General features: G+C 42.9%; 1 protein-coding gene across 1 annotated transcript; it reads left to right on the top strand.

Moving 5' to 3' along the window:
- The first annotated feature begins 8,895 nt into the window (after positions 1-8,895).
- LOC145408523 (uncharacterized) lies at positions 8,896-23,717 on the top strand. Its single transcript, XM_080279258.1, has 7 exons — positions 8,896-8,975; positions 9,152-9,230; positions 13,572-13,620; positions 18,476-19,051; positions 19,501-19,647; positions 19,943-20,067; positions 23,519-23,717. The coding sequence occupies exons 4-6, from the start codon at positions 18,497-18,499 to the stop codon at positions 20,018-20,020; spliced, it is 780 nt and encodes a 259-aa protein (XP_080135384.1). The 5' UTR covers positions 8,896-8,975; positions 9,152-9,230; positions 13,572-13,620; positions 18,476-18,496; the 3' UTR covers positions 20,021-20,067; positions 23,519-23,717.
- The last annotated feature ends 326 nt before the right edge of the window (positions 23,718-24,043 follow it).

Genomic DNA, 24,043 nt, shown 5'->3' on the forward strand with positions numbered 1-24,043 from the left:
AATAGCTAACGTACAGACATGTTACCCCCTACTGGTTTACGGTATATACTGCAGGTATACTGGTACAATGAAAAGTGCATTGGTGACAGATGTGAATAAAACTGTATGGCTAAAGTAAATGGTGAATATACCGGCATTAATTTGGCTCTGCTTGTTGGCTGTAAGTCGAAATTAATACCGGCGACTGAAGCTCCATTTACGAGTCTGTTTACTGTTTTGATGACTCAGCATGGTCTCACTAGACAGCCACCTATACAACACGACCGCTTTGCTTGCGAGCAGACGACGAGCAAAGCGATCACGATAACCTAATGGAAGGCCAGCAGCTCATTCACTCGCAATCATGATAGCCTAACAGAAGGCCAGCAAATCATTTACCCACAATCATGTTAGCTTGTTACAGTTGGGAGAATGCAGCTTAGTGCTGACAATACCACTCATTCCAAGTTACCATCCATCATCCAATCCTGTGTCCCCCCATGAGGAGCGTAGGAGGCCGGGGCTAGGCAAGTTGGTGCTGACATTTAAGATGAGAGCGACCAGCCTCACTCATCCCTGAGTGGCATTATGTGAGCAATAAACCCCAACCACTCCTTGGATATAAATCTGCACCAGCTCAATCCAACTGGAGAGCAATAATTACCCACTAAACCACCAGGTGCCATAATTTGGTGTTATGGTTACCCCCCAGCATAGTAAATGGTTTCCTGGTGTACAGGAAACCATTTGGCTTGTCACTCAGTGTAGAGTCACCCACAGGCAGAAGGAAAATGAAAGAATGAAGGAAAGAAAGACAGAAGAGGGAGTGTAAAGTCACCCATAGGCAGAAGGAAGAGGAAAGAATGAAGGAAAGAAAGATAGAAGAGGGAGTGTAAAGTCACCCATAGGCAGAAGGAAGAGGAAAGAATGAAGGAAAGACAGAAGAGGGAGTGTAATGTCACCCATAGGCAGAAGGAAGAGGAAAGAATGAAGGAAAGACAGAAGAGGGAGTGTAAAGTCACCCATAGGCAGAAGGAAGAGGAAAGAATGAAGGAAAGAAAGACAGAAGAGGGAGTGTAATGTCACCCATAGGCAGAAGGAAGAGGAAAGAATGAAGGAAAGAAAGACAGAAGAGGGAGTGTAAAGTCACCCACAGGCAGAAGGAAGGGGAAAGAATGAAGGAAAGAAAGACAGAAGAGGGAGTGTAAAGTCACCCATAGGCAGAAGGAAGAGGAAAGAATGAAGGAAAGAAAGACAGAAGAGGGAGTGTAAAGTCACCCATAGGCAGAAGGAAGAGGAAAGAATGAAGGAAAGAAAGACAGAAGAGGGAGTGTAAAGTCACCCATAGGCAGAAGGAAGAGGAAAGAATGAAGGAAAGAAAGACAGAAGAGGGAGTGTAAAGTCACCCATAGGCAGAAGGAAGAGGAAAGAATGAAGGAAAGAAAGACAGAAGAGGGAGCGTAAAGTCACCCACAGGCAGAAGGAAGAGGAAAGAATGAAGGAAAGAAAGACAGAAGAGGGAGTGTAAAGTCACCCATAGGCAGAAGGAAGGGGAAAGAATGAAGGAAAGAAAGACAGAAGAGGGAGTGTAAAGTCACCCATAGGCAGAAGGAAGAGGAAAGAATGAAGGAAAGAAAGACAGAAGAGGGAGTATAAAGTCACCCATAGGCAGAAGGAAGAGGAAAGAATGAAGGAAAGAAAGACAGAAGAGGGAGTGTAAAGTCACCCATAGGCAGAAGGAAGAGGAAAGAATGAAGGAAAGAAAGACAGAAGAGGGAGTGTAAAGTCACCCACAGGCAGAAGGAAGAGGAAAGAATGAAGGAAAGAAAGACAGAAGAGGGAGTGTAAAGTCACCCATAGGCAGAAGGAAGAGGAAAGAATGAAGGAAAGAAAGACAGAAGAGGGAGTGTAAAGTCACCCACAGGCAGAAGGAAGGGGAAAGAATGAAGGAAAGAAAGACAGAAGAGGAAGTGTAAAGTCACCCATAGGCAGAAGGAAGGGGAAAGAATGAAGGAAAGAAAGACAGAAGAGGGAGTGTAAAGTCACCCACAGGCAGAAGGAAGAGGAAAGAATGAAGGAAAGAAAGACAGAAGAGGGAGTGTAAAGTCACCCACAGGCAGAAGGAGCTCTCCCGCAGTTTCACCAAATTTATTATTACTAAGATGTGATGCGATGTTTCTATAACCTGGGATGAAATTTCTTCTTTCTAAATACTGTGTGCAGTTCACGTGGAGAGCATGGGGTGTGAGAAACTAACGAGGAGAATGTATGTGAGTGAGATGGAGGGGGGAGAGGGAAGGGGAGGATGAGGATGAGATGGAGGGATGGAAAGGAGAGCTATATGAGAGAGGGGGGTGTGAGCTGGGGGGAGGGCGGGACAGGGCAACACGGTGGCGATTTGTTTGTGGCCACCCCTTGGGGGCTGAGGCGTCTGGCAATTATTAAATATTATGTAAATTTTACAAATTTAAACTACGGTAAAATCAGTTCTGTGATTCGCTGAAATAAAAATGATGATACACTATATTCCTATTCAGCACATATGACATATCGTCAGAATAACATTATTATACATTACTCGAGTATCCTACGAGTTTTTCGCTTGCTCTGGCAACAAAAAGTAAAACCACTTTCCTACATCATGGTACCAAAGACTGTAAACTTACCTGTTACTAGGGGTGATAAAAACCTCTTGGTTATGTCAGGAACACCATGAAACGATGAATGTTTCTCTCCAAGGAGGTTAAATCCCCGATGTGGTGTTAAACAGCCCGAGTGCTCACACAAGCTCCACTACTAAATTCACTGTGGGACTCGCTCACTGCCGGGACAAAGAAGGATATTCAGTCACTGGGTCTACTCTACGTTTAAATGGTCACACTGTCCCAAGTACGGATGGGTCCAGATAGGTAATTCCTGAGTAAATACGGAAAAATATGGTCTTGGTCTTGGTGTTGATTGAAGGGCTGGACCCGACGTGTAGTCAGATGTAGCCCTAACGGTGGTTCAGGTGTAGCAGAACTCTTTAATCACAGGCGGCGAAGTTGCCCCGGTCTGCGAAGGAAGACACAAACATGGCGTATAACTGAGTGACGTAGGTGCCGATCTAGGCCCACCCCACCAAGAAGGATGGGGAGGGTGAAGTCCAGGATACCAAGGGTTGCAAGGCGCTCCCTCAGGGTGGTGCGGATGGAGTAGAAGCGTGGGCAATGCAGCAGAAAGTGGGCCACAGTTTCCTCTTGATTCACACACCACTGGCAGTAGGGGTCTGGGTGCAGTCGCAGCCGATGCAGATGTGATGCCAGTCCAACATGTCCAATACGCAGGCGGGTGATAGCGACGTCCAGGATCCGGGAGACAGAGCGTACCCAAGGTTGGTCCGATGAGTCGGAGCGATATAAGCCCAGCGCTGTTGTGGGGAGGGAGGCGTACAGATCAGCATTCCATGCCTGACTACACCTCGTGGCTAAGAGGCGACGGTGAGTAAAGGCTGGCAAGGGGTAGGGCTCCACATCAGGAAAAGTCAAGGCCATCCGAGCTGCTGCATCCACCACATCATTGCCCCTGATGCCCACATGGGAGGGAATCCATTGCAGACGTACCTTCCAGCCTCCCTGCAGCAGCTGAGCAAGGTCATCTTGGATTTCATAAACCAGATGACGTATGGAGCAGGGTTTAGAAGAAGCGATGAGATGAAGGGCCGCTCTGCAGTCAGTGTATATGACCACCGGCCGAGGAGAGGAATGAGACATCAAAAAACGCAGGGCCCTCAAGACTGCGAAGAGTTCAGCAGTGACTACATCATGGGTAAAATTAACTTCAGAAGCGACGATTTCACGGACGCCATGTTGAGATGCTTGGCGTCTATACATTTATAATTATTTATTAGCTGGTTTCAATTGGAGGAAGTGCAGTGAAATAAATTATTTTTAGCTACTCTAACAAATTACTGTAGTTACTTTTACATAGCTATCGAAATTATTTCACTCTACTTTATTGAATTCAATATTTCGTAAGGCGGATTTAACGCAGCTGATTGACGTTGTTGTTGTTGTTTTTTACGTCCCCTACGTTGTTCAACATTTACTTGGAAGAACTTTTAGTAAGAATCAGGAAATCAGGCAAAGGAGTGAGGATTGGAGATTGGAAATTAGGATGCCTGGCTTATGCAGATGATGTAGTACTCATGGCGGAAAACAGGAAAGACACGGAAGATCTTACGGAAATAGCTGACAGATTTGGAAGGGAATGGAACCTAAGATTCAGTGCAGGAAAATGCAAGGTGATGGAATTTAATAACAGGGAGAAGAACCAGTGGGTGATGGGGAACAACGTAATGGAAATAGTAGATAAATATACGTACTTAGGTATAGAAGTGAGTAAGGAAGGAATAGGAGGGGAGAAACAAAGAAAGATTAATGAAGGGAAAGCTCGGAAGATGGCAGGCATGATTATAAATGGAGGGTGTAGAGTGATTAACAAGTATAACGTGGGTAAGAGTCTGTGGAAAGGAATAGCAGTGCCTTATTGTCTCTATGGATCGGAAATAACAAACTACCGAGATGGAGATATCATGAAATTGGAAAAAGTACGAAACATAGTGGATAGATGGGGCCTGGGGGTCCCAAGAAGTACGGCAGTAGAAGCCATAAGGGGAGACATGGGCTGGAGCACATTCAAAGAAAGAATTGTGAAAGGAAAATTGGGGTTCACAAAGAAAATAGAAAAACTCAATGAGGAAAGATGGGCTAAGAGGTTGCTGGAGGAAAGAGGGGCAAGATCATCATAGGGGAGAGAAATTAACAGATGGAAGAGGAGAGAAAACCTGGCAGAGGCTTGGTGCCATATAGAAGGCAAACAAATTAAGAAAAAGATTGAAGAGAATGGATTGAACAGATGGAAAGTGGGGTTAACAGGAAAAGTGACTCTGAAATGGTATAAATGAAAGCAAAAACCAGAAGGGCTAAACTGGCATGTAGGAGACTGAGGAAGTAGACTGTTAGTTAAAGCTAGGACAGGTACTCTGGAAGTGAATGGTAGAAATAGAGAGGAACAGGACAAGAACTGCAAATTTTGTGAGGGGATAAAAGAAACAATAGAGCACCTAATTGTTGAATGCAACAACTACAAAGAGCAAAGGGAGAAGTTAATAGCATAAGTAGTAGTGGTGATAGGAATGGAGGAATGGCAGAGAAGACTTGAGGAAGAAGATGGGGGGATATGTACAGTACTGGGACTATATGGGGATAAGGAAGAAACAGGGAGAATAATGAAGTTTGCTAAAATATTTCTAACACAATGCTGGAAGAAAAGGCAACAGCAAGAAGGACAGTAAATAAAAATATAAAAAATGTTACGAAAATTGAAGTGTGATCAAGAAAAGAGAAGAGGATAAGGAGCAAGAAGAAAAGGAGGACCTATGAAGCGATACAAAGCGACAGAGGTCACAAGAAGAAGAAGAAGAAGAAGAAGGATAGCTTCCAAACTACTGATATTGTGATCGAGGAGGAATGTATGACTTTCAGGACAAATGTAAAGTGTAAGGAAGATTTTCAACGGTGGAAAGGTTTGTTTTGTATGAAGAATCGTGTGCGCTTCAACAAGTACAAGACGTACTCTGTGGGGAAGAGAAAATTGTTTCGCCAGACATTGAAATGCCACCATGGATTTCTACATAAAGCCGTCAAAAAGACAAATACTGGGTAAGTATTAGGCTATTAGCTACTCATTAAAAAAACCCTCTTTAACACTATGGGTCCAAGCTCTCTGGGTTATAATCTCCAGTGATTGGGGTTGGATTTGCTATGATCTTTCTTCATGTTGGCCTGTCCTGTGCTACTCTTTCCTTGGTATTCATCTCATGCTGAACTGTGGCTTGATCTCCAGTTTTTTCTTGGTCTTTAAACTGGCCTTCTTTCAGGAATCTCCATTAGGTTTAGTTATATTTACATAAATTTGTTCTACAAAGGGAGTCAAAAAGGGCGAAGACCCAACCTGTTAGGCTACACTAGGTTAGGTTAGGTTATGCTTGAGAAATAAAGGCTATTGGAGGGTGCATCACTAAAGGGTTAACTTTACGCAGAGCTGAACTATAACGACTAACTTAACCTAACCACATAGATAGGTCTACTACTTATAGCGACCAGCCTCACTCATCCCTGAGTGGCATTATGTGAGCAATAAACCCCAACCACTCCTTGGATATAAATCTGCACCAGCTCAATCCAACTGGAGAGCAATAATTACCCACTAAACCACCAGGTGCCATAATTTGGTGTTATGGTTACCCCCCAGCATAGTAAATGGTTTCCTGGTGTACAGGAAACCATTTGGCTTGTCACTCAGTGTAGAGTCACCCACAGGCAGAAGGAAAATGAAAGAATGAAGGAAAGAAAGACAGAAGAGGGAGTGTAAAGTCACCCATAGGCAGAAGGAAGAGGAAAGAATGAAGGAAAGAAAGATAGAAGAGGGAGTGTAAAGTCACCCATAGGCAGAAGGAAGAGGAAAGAATGAAGGAAAGAAAGACAGAAGAGGGAGTGTAATGTCACCCATAGGCAGAAGGAAGAGGAAAGAATGAAGGAAAGACAGAAGAGGGAGTGTAAAGTCACCCATAGGCAGAAGGAAGAGGAAAGAATGAAGGAAAGAAAGACAGAAGAGGGAGTGTAATGTCACCCATAGGCAGAAGGAAGAGGAAAGAATGAAGGAAAGAAAGACAGAAGAGGGAGTGTAAAGTCACCCACAGGCAGAAGGAAGGGGAAAGAATGAAGGAAAGAAAGACAGAAGAGGGAGTGTAAAGTCACCCATAGGCAGAAGGAAGAGGAAAGAATGAAGGAAAGAAAGACAGAAGAGGGAGTGTAAAGTCACCCATAGGCAGAAGGAAGAGGAAAGAATGAAGGAAAGAAAGACAGAAGAGGGAGTGTAAAGTCACCCATAGGCAGAAGGAAGAGGAAAGAATGAAGGAAAGAAAGACAGAAGAGGGAGTGTAAAGTCACCCATAGGCAGAAGGAAGAGGAAAGAATGAAGGAAAGAAAGACAGAAGAGGGAGTGTAAAGTCACCCACAGGCAGAAGGAAGAGGAAAGAATGAAGGAAAGAAAGACAGAAGAGGGAGTGTAAAGTCACCCATAGGCAGAAGGAAGGGGAAAGAATGAAGGAAAGAAAGACAGAAGAGGGAGTGTAAAGTCACCCATAGGCAGAAGGAAGAGGAAAGAATGAAGGAAAGAAAGACAGAAGAGGGAGTATAAAGTCACCCATAGGCAGAAGGAAGAGGAAAGAATGAAGGAAAGAAAGACAGAAGAGGGAGTGTAAAGTCACCCATAGGCAGAAGGAAGAGGAAAGAATGAAGGAAAGAAAGACAGAAGAGGGAGTGTAAAGTCACCCACAGGCAGAAGGAAGAGGAAAGAATGAAGGAAAGAAAGACAGAAGAGGGAGTGTAAAGTCACCCATAGGCAGAAGGAAGAGGAAAGAATGAAGGAAAGAAAGACAGAAGAGGGAGTGTAAAGTCACCCACAGGCAGAAGGAAGGGGAAAGAATGAAGGAAAGAAAGACAGAAGAGGAAGTGTAAAGTCACCCATAGGCAGAAGGAAGGGGAAAGAATGAAGGAAAGAAAGACAGAAGAGGGAGTGTAAAGTCACCCACAGGCAGAAGGAAGAGGAAAGAATGAAGGAAAGAAAGACAGAAGAGGGAGTGTAAAGTCACCCACAGGCAGAAGGAGCTCTCCCGCAGTTTCACCAAATTTATTATTACTAAGATGTGATGCGATGTTTCTATAACCTGGGATGAAATTTCTTCTTTCTAAATACTGTGTGCAGTTCACGTGGAGAGCATGGGGTGTGAGAAACTAACGAGGAGAATGTATGTGAGTGAGATGGAGGGGGGAGAGGGAAGGGGAGGATGAGGATGAGATGGAGGGATGGAAAGGAGAGCTATATGAGAGAGGGGGGTGTGAGCTGGGGGAGGGCGGGACAGGGCAACACGGTGGCGATTTGTTTGTGGCCACCCCTTGGGGGCTGAGGCGTCTGGCAATTATTAAATATTATGTAAATTTTACAAATTTAAACTACGGTAAAATCAGTTCTGTGATTCGCTGAAATAAAAATGATGATACACTATATTCCTATTCAGCACATATGACATATCGTCAGAATAACATTATTATACATTACTCGAGTATCCTACGAGTTTTTCGCTTGCTCTGGCAACAAAAAGTAAAACCACTTTCCTACATCATGGTACCAAAGACTGTAAACTTACCTGTTACTAGGGGTGATAAAAACCTCTTGGTTATGTCAGGAACACCATGAAACGATGAATGTTTCTCTCCAAGGAGGTTAAATCCCCGATGTGGTGTTAAACAGCCCGAGTGCTCACACAAGCTCCACTACTAAATTCACTGTGGGACTCGCTCACTGCCGGGACAAAGAAGGCTATTCAGTCACTGGGTCTACTCTACGTTTAAATGGTCACACTGTCCCAAGTACGGATGGGTCCAGATAGGTAATTCCTGAGTAAATACGGAAAAATATCACGGATCTTTCCTGAACAACAAGTCCCACTTTGGTTTAGCACTACAGCGATCGAGTCTCCCTCCCATCACTTCCAACATCATACTGGAATGCGTTCATTAAGGTCAACTGATCCTCTTCCGTTTTCTCTTATTTCTTTTGTTTATTAAAAATTTCCGCTCAATCCCATTCTTTCTTAATTTTTCAGCATAAGGACTTTACTTCATATTTGAGAATAATAAATATTAAATGCTTCTCATTACTTTCGGCGTATCATAACTGTACAATGAGACAGGAATGATGAAAAATGGCTTGTAAAAGATGATCCAATACTATAGATGATAGAACCGTTAATGCTGCAGACGACAGACGACAGAAACAAACAAGAGGGAGGGAGGTCTTGACTGAAGGTGGTATGTTATTGGAAATTTTCATTGATTGATAGATGCAGCAACGTAATCGAAATTGATGTTACAACGTGGGTAATACTGTAGGTAATGTCAGCTTTACCCGTATTTATGAAGTTTACTTTAGCTTTCATACTGTGGAATTCATATTAGAATGCAGGTGAGTTCAGTGTTGGCTTGTTGCAAACTTACTGGCTTAGAGATCTGATGAACTTGGGGAATGTTGGTTTCATGAGCGTTTATCATTGTACTTTTATTTCCAGTTTGGCATTATTGTGCTTTCGGACAACACTTCCAGTTTCTTTTATTCGGGAGCTATTATTCACCTCGATTCAGATTAAGGTAAGAGTCTTAGGTTAGTTAATTTTTTGTTTGGTTAGGTAGGTTAGTTAATTTTTTGTTTGGTTAGGTTTTGTTAGGATTTCGTCTTCCAAGGAGGTGTTGTCCAAAACAGCAGATTTACCTCCAGTATACCACAGAATCGTATTATCATGTGTTCACTGTTGTGACGTTTATAACTCAGGTACAGGTGAAGTTTACCTGTGCCACAGAGTCAGGTTAATTTCGTGGATGAATGGTAAAACGTATATTTATATATTAAGAAAGAAGTAATTATGTCTCCTATTCAGGCTGTATTTTTGTTTTTCTTTTTACCACACATCCACCTCAGAATGGGATTTAGTTATAGATAGAAAAATTTTCTCTCGAAGTACATTAGGCTGATCATCTTGACAATAACATCCTGCCTACAAAGTTAGACTAAGGGTCAAAAACAGTGTCCAATAAGGCCTTGATGATATGAGAAATTGGTCTGCTTGGTCTGTAACCAGGTGCCTTAATTTTGAAAGGGTTCACCACAGACGAATTGCTTCCATATCATCCTGGCCTCCACCATCAGGGTGCCTTCTCTCAGACCCCCCCCCTCCCCTTTTCTTAAATATGTCTCCACGCCATCCTTACATCTCATCCCCATTCAAAGTAAAACATCCCATCTACCGGGTAATTCTTTGTCTGTTGTTTTGTTTAATTATAGACAGATGTGTTGATCCTTGAAGGGGTGGTTGCAGACAAGTAGCCTCCATATCATCTTGTCTTCAACCAGCCAACAACCTTCCCTCCATCTCACAATGCTCTCACTTGTATACCTCTTCACCTTGTTCACTGCACCTCATCCTCAGCCTTGCTCCCCTTCCCCCTTTCCTTCACCACCTCATCCTCAGTCTCCCTCTCCCCCTTTAACTTCTCTCACATACTCTGCTGCCCCAGTCTCTCTCTCTCACTGTCAGTTCACTTCATGTGGCCAAACCATCTGAATGTGTAGACTTGTAATACTTCCTGCCCATCTACATCAACACTTCCATGCTCTCACACTTCTTGATTTTTCTGTTTGTCCACATAGCCCCACATGCTGCACTCAGAAGCCAAGTTCCAGCTTATCACCAGATGATTTTATTCATATAAAGAGTGAAAGTTTAACACTGGAAAAATTTTCCTTACTGGCTTCACCTTGTCTTTGGTGTTGGAGAGGGAAACCTTTATGCGGTGACTCTAATTTAACCTGGCTGCTCCACTGCCAAGTTATACAAACATTCCTCAGCATCCTCTTCTTCAAAAGGAGGATGGTGGACTGCAGTGGAAGGGCAGCTTCAGCCTGCAATCCACCAGACTCATATCCAGGTGAGACTGGGGCCACAATACCATTCTTTACTCTGGAATGAGAATAGATTTTTGTTATTTTTCAGTGTACACAATTCAGATATGGCCTTCATTTCATGCACAGATGAGCACTGAAGTTAGAAAAATGCAGACATTATTGTTGGTACAACCATTAACCTGGAAAATAAATGGAGTTCACAGCTGAATTTTTTATTTTAATTATTTTTTTTTAGTTTAGTAACAGTCCTGCTAATTAATCACACCCTTATTTCCTTACACAGGGTGCTTTGCTTCAGCAAAGCTGAAAATGGTGATTCTCTTTTGATCCAAAAGGATTTTCTCACACAAGGTACCGGTACTTCACTCTATCGAAGCTCCATTTTTGATGCTTCACGTAAGCCCCTTGAGGATTACCACATGCAAGGTGCTTCACTCTAGCAGTCCCATATAGTGCGTCATTGTAACTCCTTGAGGATTTTCATATGCAATATTCTTCATTGCTGAAGCCCCTTATGGTCTTGCATCTGTCTAGCTTCACATTAGGAAAGCCCCATTTGGTCTTGCATCTGTCTAGCTTCACATTAGGAAAGCCCCATTTGCTCTTGCATCTGTCTACTTTAGTTATTGATCAACCTACAGTGCTCGTCAGAAGTATTCAGCGATGTCCGCCGGGCGCGCAATACTTATGGCCCAAAAAGAATCACCCCATTTTTGGGGGTAAGAATTGAGCCACAAGTTTGAGCTCCGAGCATGACGTCACGGTAGCCTGAGGCCTTCTGACGTGCTGGTTGGTTCCCGCCTCAGTTGCCCACGGGCTGCCTGAGAGAGAGGAACTCCGCCGAGTGTCCGTCTCAAATTGCGCCATTTTTTACCGAGTGTCCCGCAGTGTTTTGGCCTTCAAAACTTTGTTATGGCACCTATCCGTGAACTATCGAGTGAAATCATATCCCAGATCATTGCTCTAAAGGAGGCAGGCCACCAGACAAAGGAAATTAGTGAATTGGTTGGTGTGGGACGATCGACAGTGCGTCGTTGGTGTGCGCGGTTTCGGGAGGAAAACAGTGGTGAAGTTCCCACAAAGAAACCGAGGTCTGGTAGGCCTAGGAAAACTTCCCCAAGGTCTGTTAATGTTTTAAAACGTGCAGTGGAGTTTAATCCTTGTGTGAGTGCAAGGAAAATTAAGGAGAGCAACCCAGAAGTGTTTGGTGAGGTGTCAGTGAGAACAGTGTCTCGTAGGGTGCATGAGCTTGGTTACACAAGTCACAGGCCTGTGAAAAAGCCTCTTCTCTCTAGCAGCCAGAGAATTCGTAGGCTTGCCTTTGCTAATAAATATCTAAATTGGGGTGAGGAGCAATGGTTGTCAGTGTTGTGGTCTGATGAGGCAACGTTTAGTGTTACCTGTAACAGAGGAGCATGCAAAGGTAGTGACCCACTTGACCCACGGTATGTAGAAAGCACAGTTAAACATCCTGATTCACTCATGGTATGGGGTTGTTTTTCAGGGAAGGGTTTGGGGAAGCTTGTTGTACTTCCCAAGAACCTCAGAGTGAATCAGGATGTTTACCTGGAGCTTCTGTGTGATCATTTACCAGACTCCTTCGAGCTAACAGGTGCACGAGTGTTTCAGCAGGACGGTGCACCTGCTCACAAGGCCAAATCGGTCACCAATTGGCTTCGTGACTGCGAGGTATCATTCATGACAGACTGGCCAGGAAATAGCCCAGACCTCAACCCGATTGAAAACCTCTGGTACCTCGTAAAGAAGAGTCTCCAAGGGAAGGACGTGAGCTCTCTGCCTAAGCTGGAAGCCGCCATTCGTGACTCCTGGGACAAAATACCCCTCCAGCACCTCAGGAGCCTCGCCCTTTCACTTCCAAGACGTCTCAGGTCCGTGAAGAAACGTAAAGGCTACCCTACGAAGCACTAAAGGTAAATAAAATGCATTATTTATATGTTTTTTCAATGTTGAAAGGTTTGTTTCTCAGGAGGGACGCAGGGCGCCCCATACTTCTGACGAGCACTGTATGTCTACTGTATCTGGCTGAACAGACCCATCAACTACATGCAAGCGCCTGCCCCTGCACAGCCACCCCCTGCTGTGAACTGATGTTCCTTTACAGTTAATAATGCCTTGTGACAGCAAGGATCAGGGAAAATCCTGCAAGGACGTCACATTTCCGGTGCTCCACCTAGCTAGCAAGGGCACCGTAGCAGACTCCACGCCACCCTGTTACCTGGTTACGTGGTTACCATCCAGCACTGTAAATGGTTTCCTGGGGTACAGGAAACTGTTAGGCTTGTCACCCAGTGCAGAGCTGCTGGAAGTGGAAAGGAGTGTAATGAAAGGTAACAGGAAAGAAAGGGAGGAGAGGAGGGCAGACCAAGAAATACAATGATAAAGGTGAAGGGAGAAGCAGGCAGCACTGCATCAGTTGAGTGGATGTTAATCACCACCACTTACCACAAGTACTTAGTACAGTACCGTAGCTACTGGTTTAAAGTTCGTGTAATAACAAGCTAACTGTAGGAGTGAATACCGTTGTTTCTTAATGATAAGGTGTGAGGAATTTGTGACATGTACTATATTTATTTATCTGTATGTGACCAGATAAACACAGTATTGTCCTCTACTTCATGAAAAGATTAGCTAAAAAAGTATAAAGTTATAGGTATTTTATTTATTTCATCATCAGTTACCCGCTTGCCAGTGTCAGACATGCATAAACAGACAGTACAGTGCTGGTAAAATACATGCCATACATACTGTGTAATATACTGTACATGATATGTGTGCATTGAATACTGTATATACTTACCGTAGTTATATATAATATATACTGTATATATATATATATATATATATATATATATATATATATATACACACAGATAGATAGATAGATATTGTAGATATAGATATACAGTACATAGGAAATAGCTTGGTAGATGTTAACCTGATTTACATTGTGTGCTATGTAAGAAAGCATTTTCTTTTGCAGTCCTAATTTTTACTATTTGTACTTTCAGATTATTGGATGCTTATTGTAACTGAGAAGCCCAGATGTAACAAAGAGTTGTAAGTAGGATGGACTTGTAAGTTGTTTTTATAGTTTGTATATTGATCAGACAAAAGAATGTAATTCCATCTTATTCTGTTTCTATACAGTAAAGCAAAGCTTCAGTGATAAAAAAAAAAAATAACTCTTGTAGAAGATCTTTTAAGGGGTAAGGTATGGCATTTCCTCTCCTCACATCTGAAGTATTTCTCATAATCTGGCCACAGTTCTCTTGTTGCTCTAACTTAGCCTAAAATTGCCATCTCTCTATCTTGAATGTCAAAGTGTAACAATTGGTTTGTTTCGTTTCATTTTTAGAGGCTCCAACATGCTTGCATGCATCGGCCTTGATCACGTAATGGCGGCTCTCCATGCTGCTCGATCTCTGGCAGCTTCCCTATTCAGTCCCTTATCCCTGAAGTCACACTCAATAATTTCATCCCAGGTCTTTTTGGTCTGCCTTTCACAACCTTACCCCAAACCTTAACACGTCTCATTTTCTCCACCCAGTTATCATCCCCTTTCCTCTCCACAGGCCCAGACCATCTCAATCTACCTCTCCTCACCACAACACCAATACACTCCAGTCTCATCCTATCTCTCAACTCTTCCATTGTAAACCTAGCCCCCCCAGGCCTCGCATTTAGGGATGCTCTGCGCATCCACATAATCATTGTCATTTCTGTATGCTTCAGCCTGCTAATACCCTGTTCCTTTACTGCCCAGGTCTCACTGCCGTACAGCATTGCACCCTTAACACATGCTGCATACAAAGATCCCTTAGTATGGAGGGAGAGCCCTCTCAGTGTCAGGAGAGGCAACAGCTCCCAGAACTTTTTCCAATCACTCCTGATTATAGCCACGGAGTCCAGCCTCACTTCCAGCACATAACATGTCCCGCAAATAACAAAACTCTCCCACACACTCAAGGGACTCACCAGCAAGATCAATCCTTTCACAGCTGACAATCTCCACGTGCTCCTCCCGACACTCCGCACACATGAAATCAGTATTATCTTGAAGCCTACTTCTAATACCACTACATCTCTTATGCACCCACTTATCACAAACACTACACAAGATGGAATTACTTCCCATGCCCTTGTGGCAAATCACACATGGCCACTCTCCTTCTTCTTTGACAGTACCACCACCATCCCTAGATACCATCATTTGTGTTCTAGCTAAATTTTTTCTTAAGCGTAAGTCCTTGTAGCCCATACCATCTCTCCACTTCCTAAGTCTTTCCTCCACCTCCCTTTCATTCTCTGCAATCGACGCCAAATCATCAGCATACAGCATCTCCCATGGGAGTCCCTTTCTGAAGCCATTTGAAAGGGCTTCAAGTACCATGATAAACAACAAGGGGATCAAGAGTGACCCCTGATGCACTGCAACAATTATGGAAAACTCGTCACTCAAATCTCCATTCACTTTTACCTGGGTGCAAGCACCCACATACATAGCAATAACCATTCTGACTAACCACTTTTCGATCCCAAGCTTTCTCATTGCCCACTTCACCCTACTCTAGGGACTCTGTCAGAGTCTCTCGCCAAATCAATGAAAGCAAAGTTCAGATCCCTTTTCTTTCATATATATTTTTCCTGAAGCTGTCAAACAGTGAATAGGGCATCGGTGGTCGCTTTGCCTGGCTTAAACCCAAACTGCGTCTCATCAATATTCACTCTTTCTCTAATCATACCTTCTAGAACTCTTTCCATTACCTACGTTATGTGGTCCAAAAGCTTTATGTCTCTATAATTTCCTCTTTCCAGGGCATCACCCATCCCCTTGTATACATATATTTTTACACTCCTCAGCCAATCATCAGGGACAACACACTCATGTCATTCATTCATTCATTCATTCATCATCTAAGCCTGTGTTGCCCCATGAGGAACGTAGGATCCCAGGGCTAGGCAAGTTGGTCCTGACATTTAAGATGAGAGTGACCAGCCTCACTCATCCCTCAGTGGCATTACATGCCAACCAATGCACCTCTTGAATATAAACCTGCACAGGCTTAGTGTGATTAGAGCCCCTTAATTACCCACTAAACCACCAGGTGCCATAATTTGGTTATTTGGTTACCACCCAGTGTAGTGAATGGTTCCTTGATGTACAGGAAACCATTTTGCTTGTCACTCAGTGTAGAGTCACCCATAAGCAGAAGGAAGAGGAAAGAAAGATGGAAGGAGTGTAGGGTCACCCTTAGGCAGAAGGAAGAGGAAAGAAAGAAGTAAAGACACAAGAGGAAGGAAGGAAGAGAGGAAAGGGCAGTCACCTGAGATCAGCACTACATTGAGTGAGTGGATGGTGAGCACCCCCACCTACCACTAACACACAAGCATATATAACTGTATTTATCAAGTCAGTGACTAACCCCATTCTTTCATCTCCTAACGCTTTTGACATTTCAGTACGGTAGTCAACCAAGACACACCTGCTGCTTTTCCCACCTGCATCCTGCGTATTGCTCTGCTCACAGTAGCAGTGTCAATGAAAGGCCAAGGGCCAGACACTGGATCTGCTGGCTTCCTACTTCCCTGCCCCTGTCATACTCTTCATTCAGTAACTGGCTATATTGCTCTCTCCAGGTGTCTTTAATATCCCCACTGTTCACCACTACCTTTCCCTCATCATTCTTCACACACTGTTCATGTATGATATCCCTGTTTTTCCTCTTCATCTGAGTTGCCACCTTAAATATAATATTCTTCCATTCCACACTATGTAGGTTATCAAGTAAATGTCTCTGAGACTCAGACTTTGCCCTGCAAACCTCTTTTCAAACCCTATGCTTGGCAGCCAAGTATTTCTCTTTGTTACCACCCTTTTTCCATTCCCGTTAAAGCCTTCTTTTCTCCTTAACTGCAGCTTCTACACCCTCATCCCAGCACAGAGTTACTTTATGTCTTGGACGGGCCCCATGTCCATCCACACACTGAATTAGCAAATCTCACGAGATTGTTCTTGAGAGCTCTGTACTGTTCATTAACACTTCTATCAATGGCTCCCCGTCCAACCACCACTCAACTCATCTCACAGTTGAAGGCATCCCTTACTGCTTAGTTTTTCAACTTCCATGCTTTCTTCCTAGGTGCATAGGTCCTTGTTTTCAACACCTGCTCCTTATGCATCATGTCACAAATTAATAATTTGTGTTGCTGCACACACTCCTCACTCCCTATAACTTTAACATCCCTCACTAGCCTCCTATCAGCCCTTGTAACCAGGAAATAGTCTGTCTGGCTGCTGTTTCCACCAGACTCATTTGCAATCAACCTACTCTCTCTTTTCCTAAAATGTGTGTTGTACACAATCATGTTCATTGTCTCTCCAAACTCAAGTACGGTAGCTATCCTTTCCCTTTCCTCATTTCTTGTACCTTATGGACGTCCCCCATGTAACCCTTCATATTCTTGAGCTGCCTCACCTACATGGCCATTCATTTCCCCTCCCAAAACTACAAGCTCATCATCCCCCATACCACTTACTATACATATTAAGTCTTCCCAGAATCTGTCCTTCTCTGTCTCATCCAAACCTGCCTGTGGAGCACACACTAATATAAATGAAAATGTTATCCGACCTAACAAAATTTTCACTTCCATTATCCTTTCACTTACTCTCATTGCATTCATGACACAACACACCTACACCACCAGAGCTATCTGCCACTGCTGAGTGATGATAGTCATGAGGAAGTGCTATGGGAAAGATGGAGAGACAGCATTGTCATTTTTATGCCACTGAGCTACATGAAATAAGCAACAAAATGAAAATTTGGGCCAAGTTAAGGTTAAAGAACTATATAGTATAGTATTGTACATGAAATATCCTCAAATAATAGTGAAGTAATAGAGTGACTGCTGAAGCACTTGTTTAGGGAGATGTATTAATGATCCATCCAGTAACCCTTGCTAACGATGATGTATTTTTCATTGTACTCAGGCTACCACTAGATGATTTAATTCAATTTAGAAAGAACGTCTTTCATTGAAGGAGCTAATGAAAACCAATTGAAGGCACTTACTATGTGGAGGGTGTTGTGACACAGTATTTGGTAACACATCTGTGACTTACCATTAAGATTTCCTGTATGTTGCTGTTGAGAAAATTCTGGTTGTGTCTAGATGACAGTGGCACATTGGTTGAGTTCTCAGATTGAAATATGCTGAGGTTTACATGGTACAGTTTGAGCTCCAAAGGAGGCCAGAGGTTTTTCAGTCATGTAAATAAAACCAGGGTCATAGGTTGATCTCCTACATTTAAATATTCTGGATTACAGTAGTCTAGCTACAGGTCCCTATGCACCAAAAGAGGCAGAATGGAACTGGGAGTTACCAGTAGCATTATGATACCACAGTGCAGTAAATTGTTCATATGGAAGAATTACACCCACAACCAGAAAAACTGTTTATGTACTGGAAAGGTACAGTAGTGTTGGCCTGAATTGAAATCTCTCCAGGTTGCCTCTAAAACTGCAGTACTGGCAGCTTCCCAGAAAAAAATAAGTAAAATTTAGAAAAAAATAAAATTAAGTAAATAAATGTTGGTATAACTTTTCATTTTTTTTTGTTTTTATCCCTACCCCATCCTTATGTGGAAAAAAGAGGTCAAGGTGTTATGAATTTACTGTAATTCTTCCATTTTATTTATTAATATTATTAGCCTCATTATTATTATTATTATTATTATTATTATTATTATTATTATTACTGGTATTATTATTATTATCATTATTATTGTTGTAGTTCTTGTCTTATTTGGCGGGAAAAAAAGGTCAGGATTTTTTCTTTCCCTCGTCATCATTAGGTGAGAAAATGAGTTCAGGATGTTGATGAGTGATGGTGATGTTTATTTTTCCAGTGAAGTGAGGTTGATCTTGGGATGGCTGTGATAATTGGCTTGCTGGTGATACTGGCCAGCAGTGCAGTCACGCACTCCCAGGATGGTAATGATCCCTCCCACACCCTTAGCACTCTGGCATCAGTCTCAGGAGAAGCCACAGCCCTCATCACTGATACAGACACACCAACACAGCCAGCTCTATCTACCACTAGTAAAGCCACCACTGCAGCTAGTAATGCTACTACCATCACCACTAGTAAAATTGTCACCATTAGTACCAATACTTCCCCCACCAGTCCAAATGCCACAGCCAGTACAACTGCTCCCCCCAGCAACACCAGTTCCCCAGACACCACCACCACCAATACCCTAGCAAAAGTCACCACAACACCAACTACTGTCACAATCATCACCACAGCTGCCCCTCCTTCCGGTACCCCTCAAGACACCACAATAGCTCCAACGTCCACGGGCAACCCACCAAACATCACTACAACTGAGAAGCCACCACCACCACCACCACCACACCACAAGGGAGCATCTGCTGCTCTCTCCATATTTCTCGTCCTTGCTGCAGTACTGTTGATTGGTGCCGTAAGTTACAGTTTAAACGTGTTGTCAGTTCAGTGGTCAAGTAGTTAGACTGTCCCAGTCAGAATGATAGTTTTGCCAGTGTATATGGGTTTGATCCATCGGAGTGGATTGGATTTTTTTTCTTCCCATACAATAAATAAAATGTCACCAAGAGGAGCTGGCTGGTTGTATTGCAGCTCTTGATGTACTGTACTGAAGGCTCCTATACATCAGAGTTAAAGCACAATAGGGAAGTGCAGGGATTATTGAAATATGATTATGTTGCTTTAGGGACTGTGGTGCATACTGTGTTTATGAGAGTATAATAAATGTAGGGAGTGTGGTGATCACTCTACAGGTACAGCATTGTGTTTAAGGGAGTGTGTTGAATGGTTTGGTGTTGTAGGGAGTGTCTTAATGGTGTAGTGAGTGTGGTATTTCAGTGCTATAATACCAACATTGTGTTTCAGGGGGTGTGGTGGTTACGTCGACGAAAGCAGCTGGAGAGATTGAGACACCAGCTGATGCCCATGTACAACTTTGACCCCAATGATGACCTGGATGACCTGGAGAATCAGCTAGTGGCAGAAGAACTCAGACTTAGAGATTCTGATAAGGTAATTGCACTGCTTGTGAGAATCGTCTAAGGTTCTTTCACCCTAACTTGGCCTAGATTTTTGCTCTTTTGCAGCTTATTTCACTAGCTCGGTGGCAGAAAAAGAAAATGATATGGCTGTACTGTACATCCTCTCCACAGCACTTCATTTTGGCTAGCATCATATTTTAGTGTTAATTTCTTATTACAGCTAATTCTTTAAAATGAAAAGCTAGCAATTTTAGGCCAAGTTTAGCTGAAACAAGTATATTATTCATTCAGCTTTGTAATGCTTAACTGCTCTGTTACCACATCAGGTGCGGTTGTATTCTGGGAATGCAACTTTTGAAGCTGCTCCAAAATCAACACACAATGATATTTCTTCAAGAGAATGACGTTGCTAATGAAACACCTCGCACATATTCACCGTCATCTGTATAATGTAAGTCACCAGCTTTTTTATGATTTTTTTTCTTCTCAGTGTTGTTTATAGTATGGTGCAGTACAATATTGTATGTTATTATATTTTAACAAGGAAATTTTTTGTTCGTGTATTACTGTGTATAAAAGTATTAATTCATCATATAACATGGGGATATGGGCTAAAGGATACAATCAGTGTATTCCCCGTATGTAACTTAAAATTGACTGAAAGGGGTAGGAGCAGGGGTTGGAGTCCCACACTTTCTGTCCTTCAGTATATGATGCCCGACAGTTTGTATCTCCCAAAACAGTAATGTACATTCGTCTCTCTTTCCTCAGTGCATTCATTTACCTGTTCCCAAATAATATACAGTAATTATTTTTCCATCCCTTTCCCAGATTGGTTGTTTATTGATGTAAATGGACATTGAAATGTTGGTTTCTGCCTCAGATTCACACCACACAAGGCTAGGATCATGATCATCATCTTCATTAGCCTTCTTCTCCTCCTCCTGCAGTGTCTTTTTTCCTCCTGGAAACCCCCAGACAGGTGATGGCCATGACAGAAGCTCCTTCAGGCTGCCTTATCCTCACACATCGTTCTCTTTTTCTTAACCCCCAAGATGCTGGGCGATTTACAGTGTGGTTGTTCTTTTACTACCGGCAGTTTTCCCAGAATAGCCTTTTTTTGAAGCTTTATATCTGGGAAAGTATAGCAGTTAGGGAAACAAATAAAAAACCATATTACGCACCAACTATTCATGCGAATGAAAACATCCCTAGGTCTGCAAGTGATCATGTCGATGAGTAAGGACATGAAGGAGGTAACTTTCGGCACTTGAAACAGGATGTCTTTGTGTGTGTGCGCACGGTCCCAACTTGGCTTCGATCTCAACAAGATAACTTCTCCTGGCCTTTACCCTTTTCTGACAGTTATATTCAGCTTTAGAGAGCACTGCAGCACTGAAAGAGTTAAAAAATGGCAATATCTGATTCTTTTAGTTCAAAAAGTAACTCCAAAAATCAGTAAAAGTGTTTGCTGATAGCAAGAATAAAATCAGAAATGTCATAGGACTGAAAGCGATACGGACTTGAATGAATATTTCTTAAAGCTGAAAGAGATATCCCACTATTTTTACAGCATTAGTAGTGGTAGTAGTAGTTGCAATCCTAGACATATCTGAACATGAACTTGGTAGACTGCAGGCTGAAGTTACCTTCCTCCTGCAGTCGACGACACTCCTTTTGGGGTATGGAAAAGCAGCTGAGGGATGATAGCATTACTGGGTATTGGAGCCAATGCGTTAGTGATATCAGTGCCACCATGAAAAGACATCTCTCTTCAGCACAGGTTTGAGCCTCCAGTGATGTTTACTGGATTTACTTCCACCTCGTCCAGTGCAGCCATGTTTACAGAACCACAGTAGTTCATTTAGGGGGCAGAATTATCAAAGATGAATTTTTGCAGGAAGTGAACTCAACCTGGGTGTTTGTGAAAATGATGTTCTGCCTTTTTTTTTTTTTTTTTTTTTTTTTTACGCCAGGTATCCCCGAAGGGCTAAGGCGATGCCCCTGGGTAGAGGACTTTGGACTGGAGCATGTAGCATTTTATGACCGGATGCCCTTCCTGATGTCTACCAATAACCCTTGGGTGGATTCGATCCTCTGACCCTTCGGTCAGAACGGAGCTTTCTAACCCACTGAGCCACGACTGCTATAAAAGATGTTGCGCCCGTGCTGCCCCTCCCAGCACTGCACGTGGGATATTGAACTTAACTGCTGTACTCAAGCCCAGCCCACGTTAGCATATCACCGAGATCCCCTACAGATTCAACTGGCCAGTTATGGCAACTCTTATGCCATTGGTGAGATCGCTGCAGGCGATAGGTGCGTATTACATCTCGGGTGAGGGGCTTGACCAGGGCCACGTGGTAAGGCAACGGTCGACCATGACCCCTCCCCCCCAGACTTAGAAAGGAACTGTCTCAGACAAATGGGTCGAACTCAGTACACCTTTATCAGAGTACGAGGCTGCTCCATAATGACAAGCAGTATACGCACACAAGACTTGACCTCTGACCCGCTGGATGGCAGGCGTCAGCGTCAAGGCTCAGACATATTCCTGAAAGAAATTATTATCTTTTCTTACTTTTTCAGTCTCACCATTCCCTTAGCCTGTGCATCGTCTAATTTCCATGTGCGATTCACTTTGTGGTGGGATAATGGTGGTGATTCAGTACTTATTGATCTAGTTCCATCTCGTGGAAATGTGCTGGAGATATATAACCAGGTAGCTCAGCTGACCATTTATACAAACATCCCTCATCTGTCTCCCGATCACTTGAACGGAGAATGGTGGACTGCAGGAAAGAGACAGCTTCAGTCAGTAGTCCTCTGGGTTCATGATCAGATGAGTCTGGGGCCACAATAACAAGAATGATATAGTGGAAAATAGATCACCTGAGTTTGGGGCCACAACAACAGGAATAATCTAGTGGAATATAGAACCTTTTAAGTTTCCCCTTATGTAGTACCAAATGAGGTAGAAAGATATCCTTTGTCATTTCTCATGGTATGTTTGTTGCCCCTAAAATTAAATAGTTAGGGTGCCTTAAACATCAGAGTCTGATAATTGCTCCAAAACAGAGGACAGAATGAAGTGGAAAATTGAAAGTCAGTAAACAGATCTTTATAAGAAATATTAACAAACCTGGGAGATGAAAACAGACAGAAGAATATCTGGACCACTTGTTTATAGTAATGAGGCATTCTGAGCACTGTATATTTTTTTTTCCCCACCCAGTTACAGTGGAAAGGTAGGATGAGACTTGAATTATCAGTGATGTGATGAGAAGGGGTAGATTGAGATGGTTTGGGTTTGTATAGAGAGTGGAAGATGACAACTGGGCGTGGAGGGTGAGAAGTATGAATGTTGAAGGTAGAGATCTGAGAGGCCGACTTAAAAAACCTTCAGGACTTGGTCATACAGTGCAGCCTCATGGTTAAGGAACCGAATAAAGAGGCTACTGGAGATTGAGCAGCATGGAAAACTATCATTAAGTGACCAAAGATATTTATAAATGGAATTAAATGATTCATTGAATTAGATAATGCCATGCTTGCACTTGAAGGAATCCTTATATTGAGATTGATTGTTGCACAGCCAATGCTTTCTTGAGACTGGAATGTAAACCATGTGCTAAACCAGCTGAATACCTCCCCGCAGTTGTTGAAATCTGTTAGGAAAAAAGAAATATGAGATGTATAACAAGCTTTGTAACAGTGTGAAAGTCTTGGCTTGGACTTTGATTCTTTGTACTTATGACTGAATGTTTCCTGCCTGAAGAGTGATGGCTGTGTGTATAGTTACCAGGCATGTAGTCACACTTCAGTGTTATGGTAATGTCTCCCAGGGTCAGCGGTAGCCATACATTTACGGCCTATAGTTAACTAATTCTTTGCTTTTGCAGGGAGTTGCCTAGTGCATGGCTGTGCTTGGGTCACCTCTGCTCAAGACTCAGGATGTGCATGATATGTGACCATTGATCATCCCAGTGACTCACAACACTCTGGTAGCTCAGTTGCCTGTATGGGAGCTTCTTGCACGACTTCGGAAGATGGTACTGTGTTGTTTATGTGAAATGTTACAACGCTTAAAAGCTGTAAGTATAAAGCACTTTATTCACAGATTTGATAGTTCTTTAGGTGGTCAAGGAATGTAATATGTGTGGATTTTTCCTATATCAGAGCCTCTTAGGTGACTTGTAGAGATGGTACTATATTTATGTGAAGTTTTACAAGGCTTATTCCCCTCATTCTGATGATTTGGTGGTGGAGAGGGGCACCTTCATGAGGTGGCATTTGTATGACCAGTGGCACATTACTTGGTTATACAAATGTCCCTCATTTCCTTTCCCTTTCCCACGGATGATGGTAGGCTGCAAGAAAAGGGTAACTTCAGCTTGCAGTCCATTGTGTTCATGTTCAGATGAGCC

Source organism: Coenobita brevimanus, chromosome 8 (genome assembly GCF_032717465.1).
Source record: "Coenobita brevimanus isolate Jiangsu-jjx chromosome 8, ASM3271746v2, whole genome shotgun sequence".
In the NCBI taxonomy this organism is placed as follows: domain Eukaryota; kingdom Metazoa; phylum Arthropoda; class Malacostraca; order Decapoda; family Coenobitidae; genus Coenobita; species Coenobita brevimanus.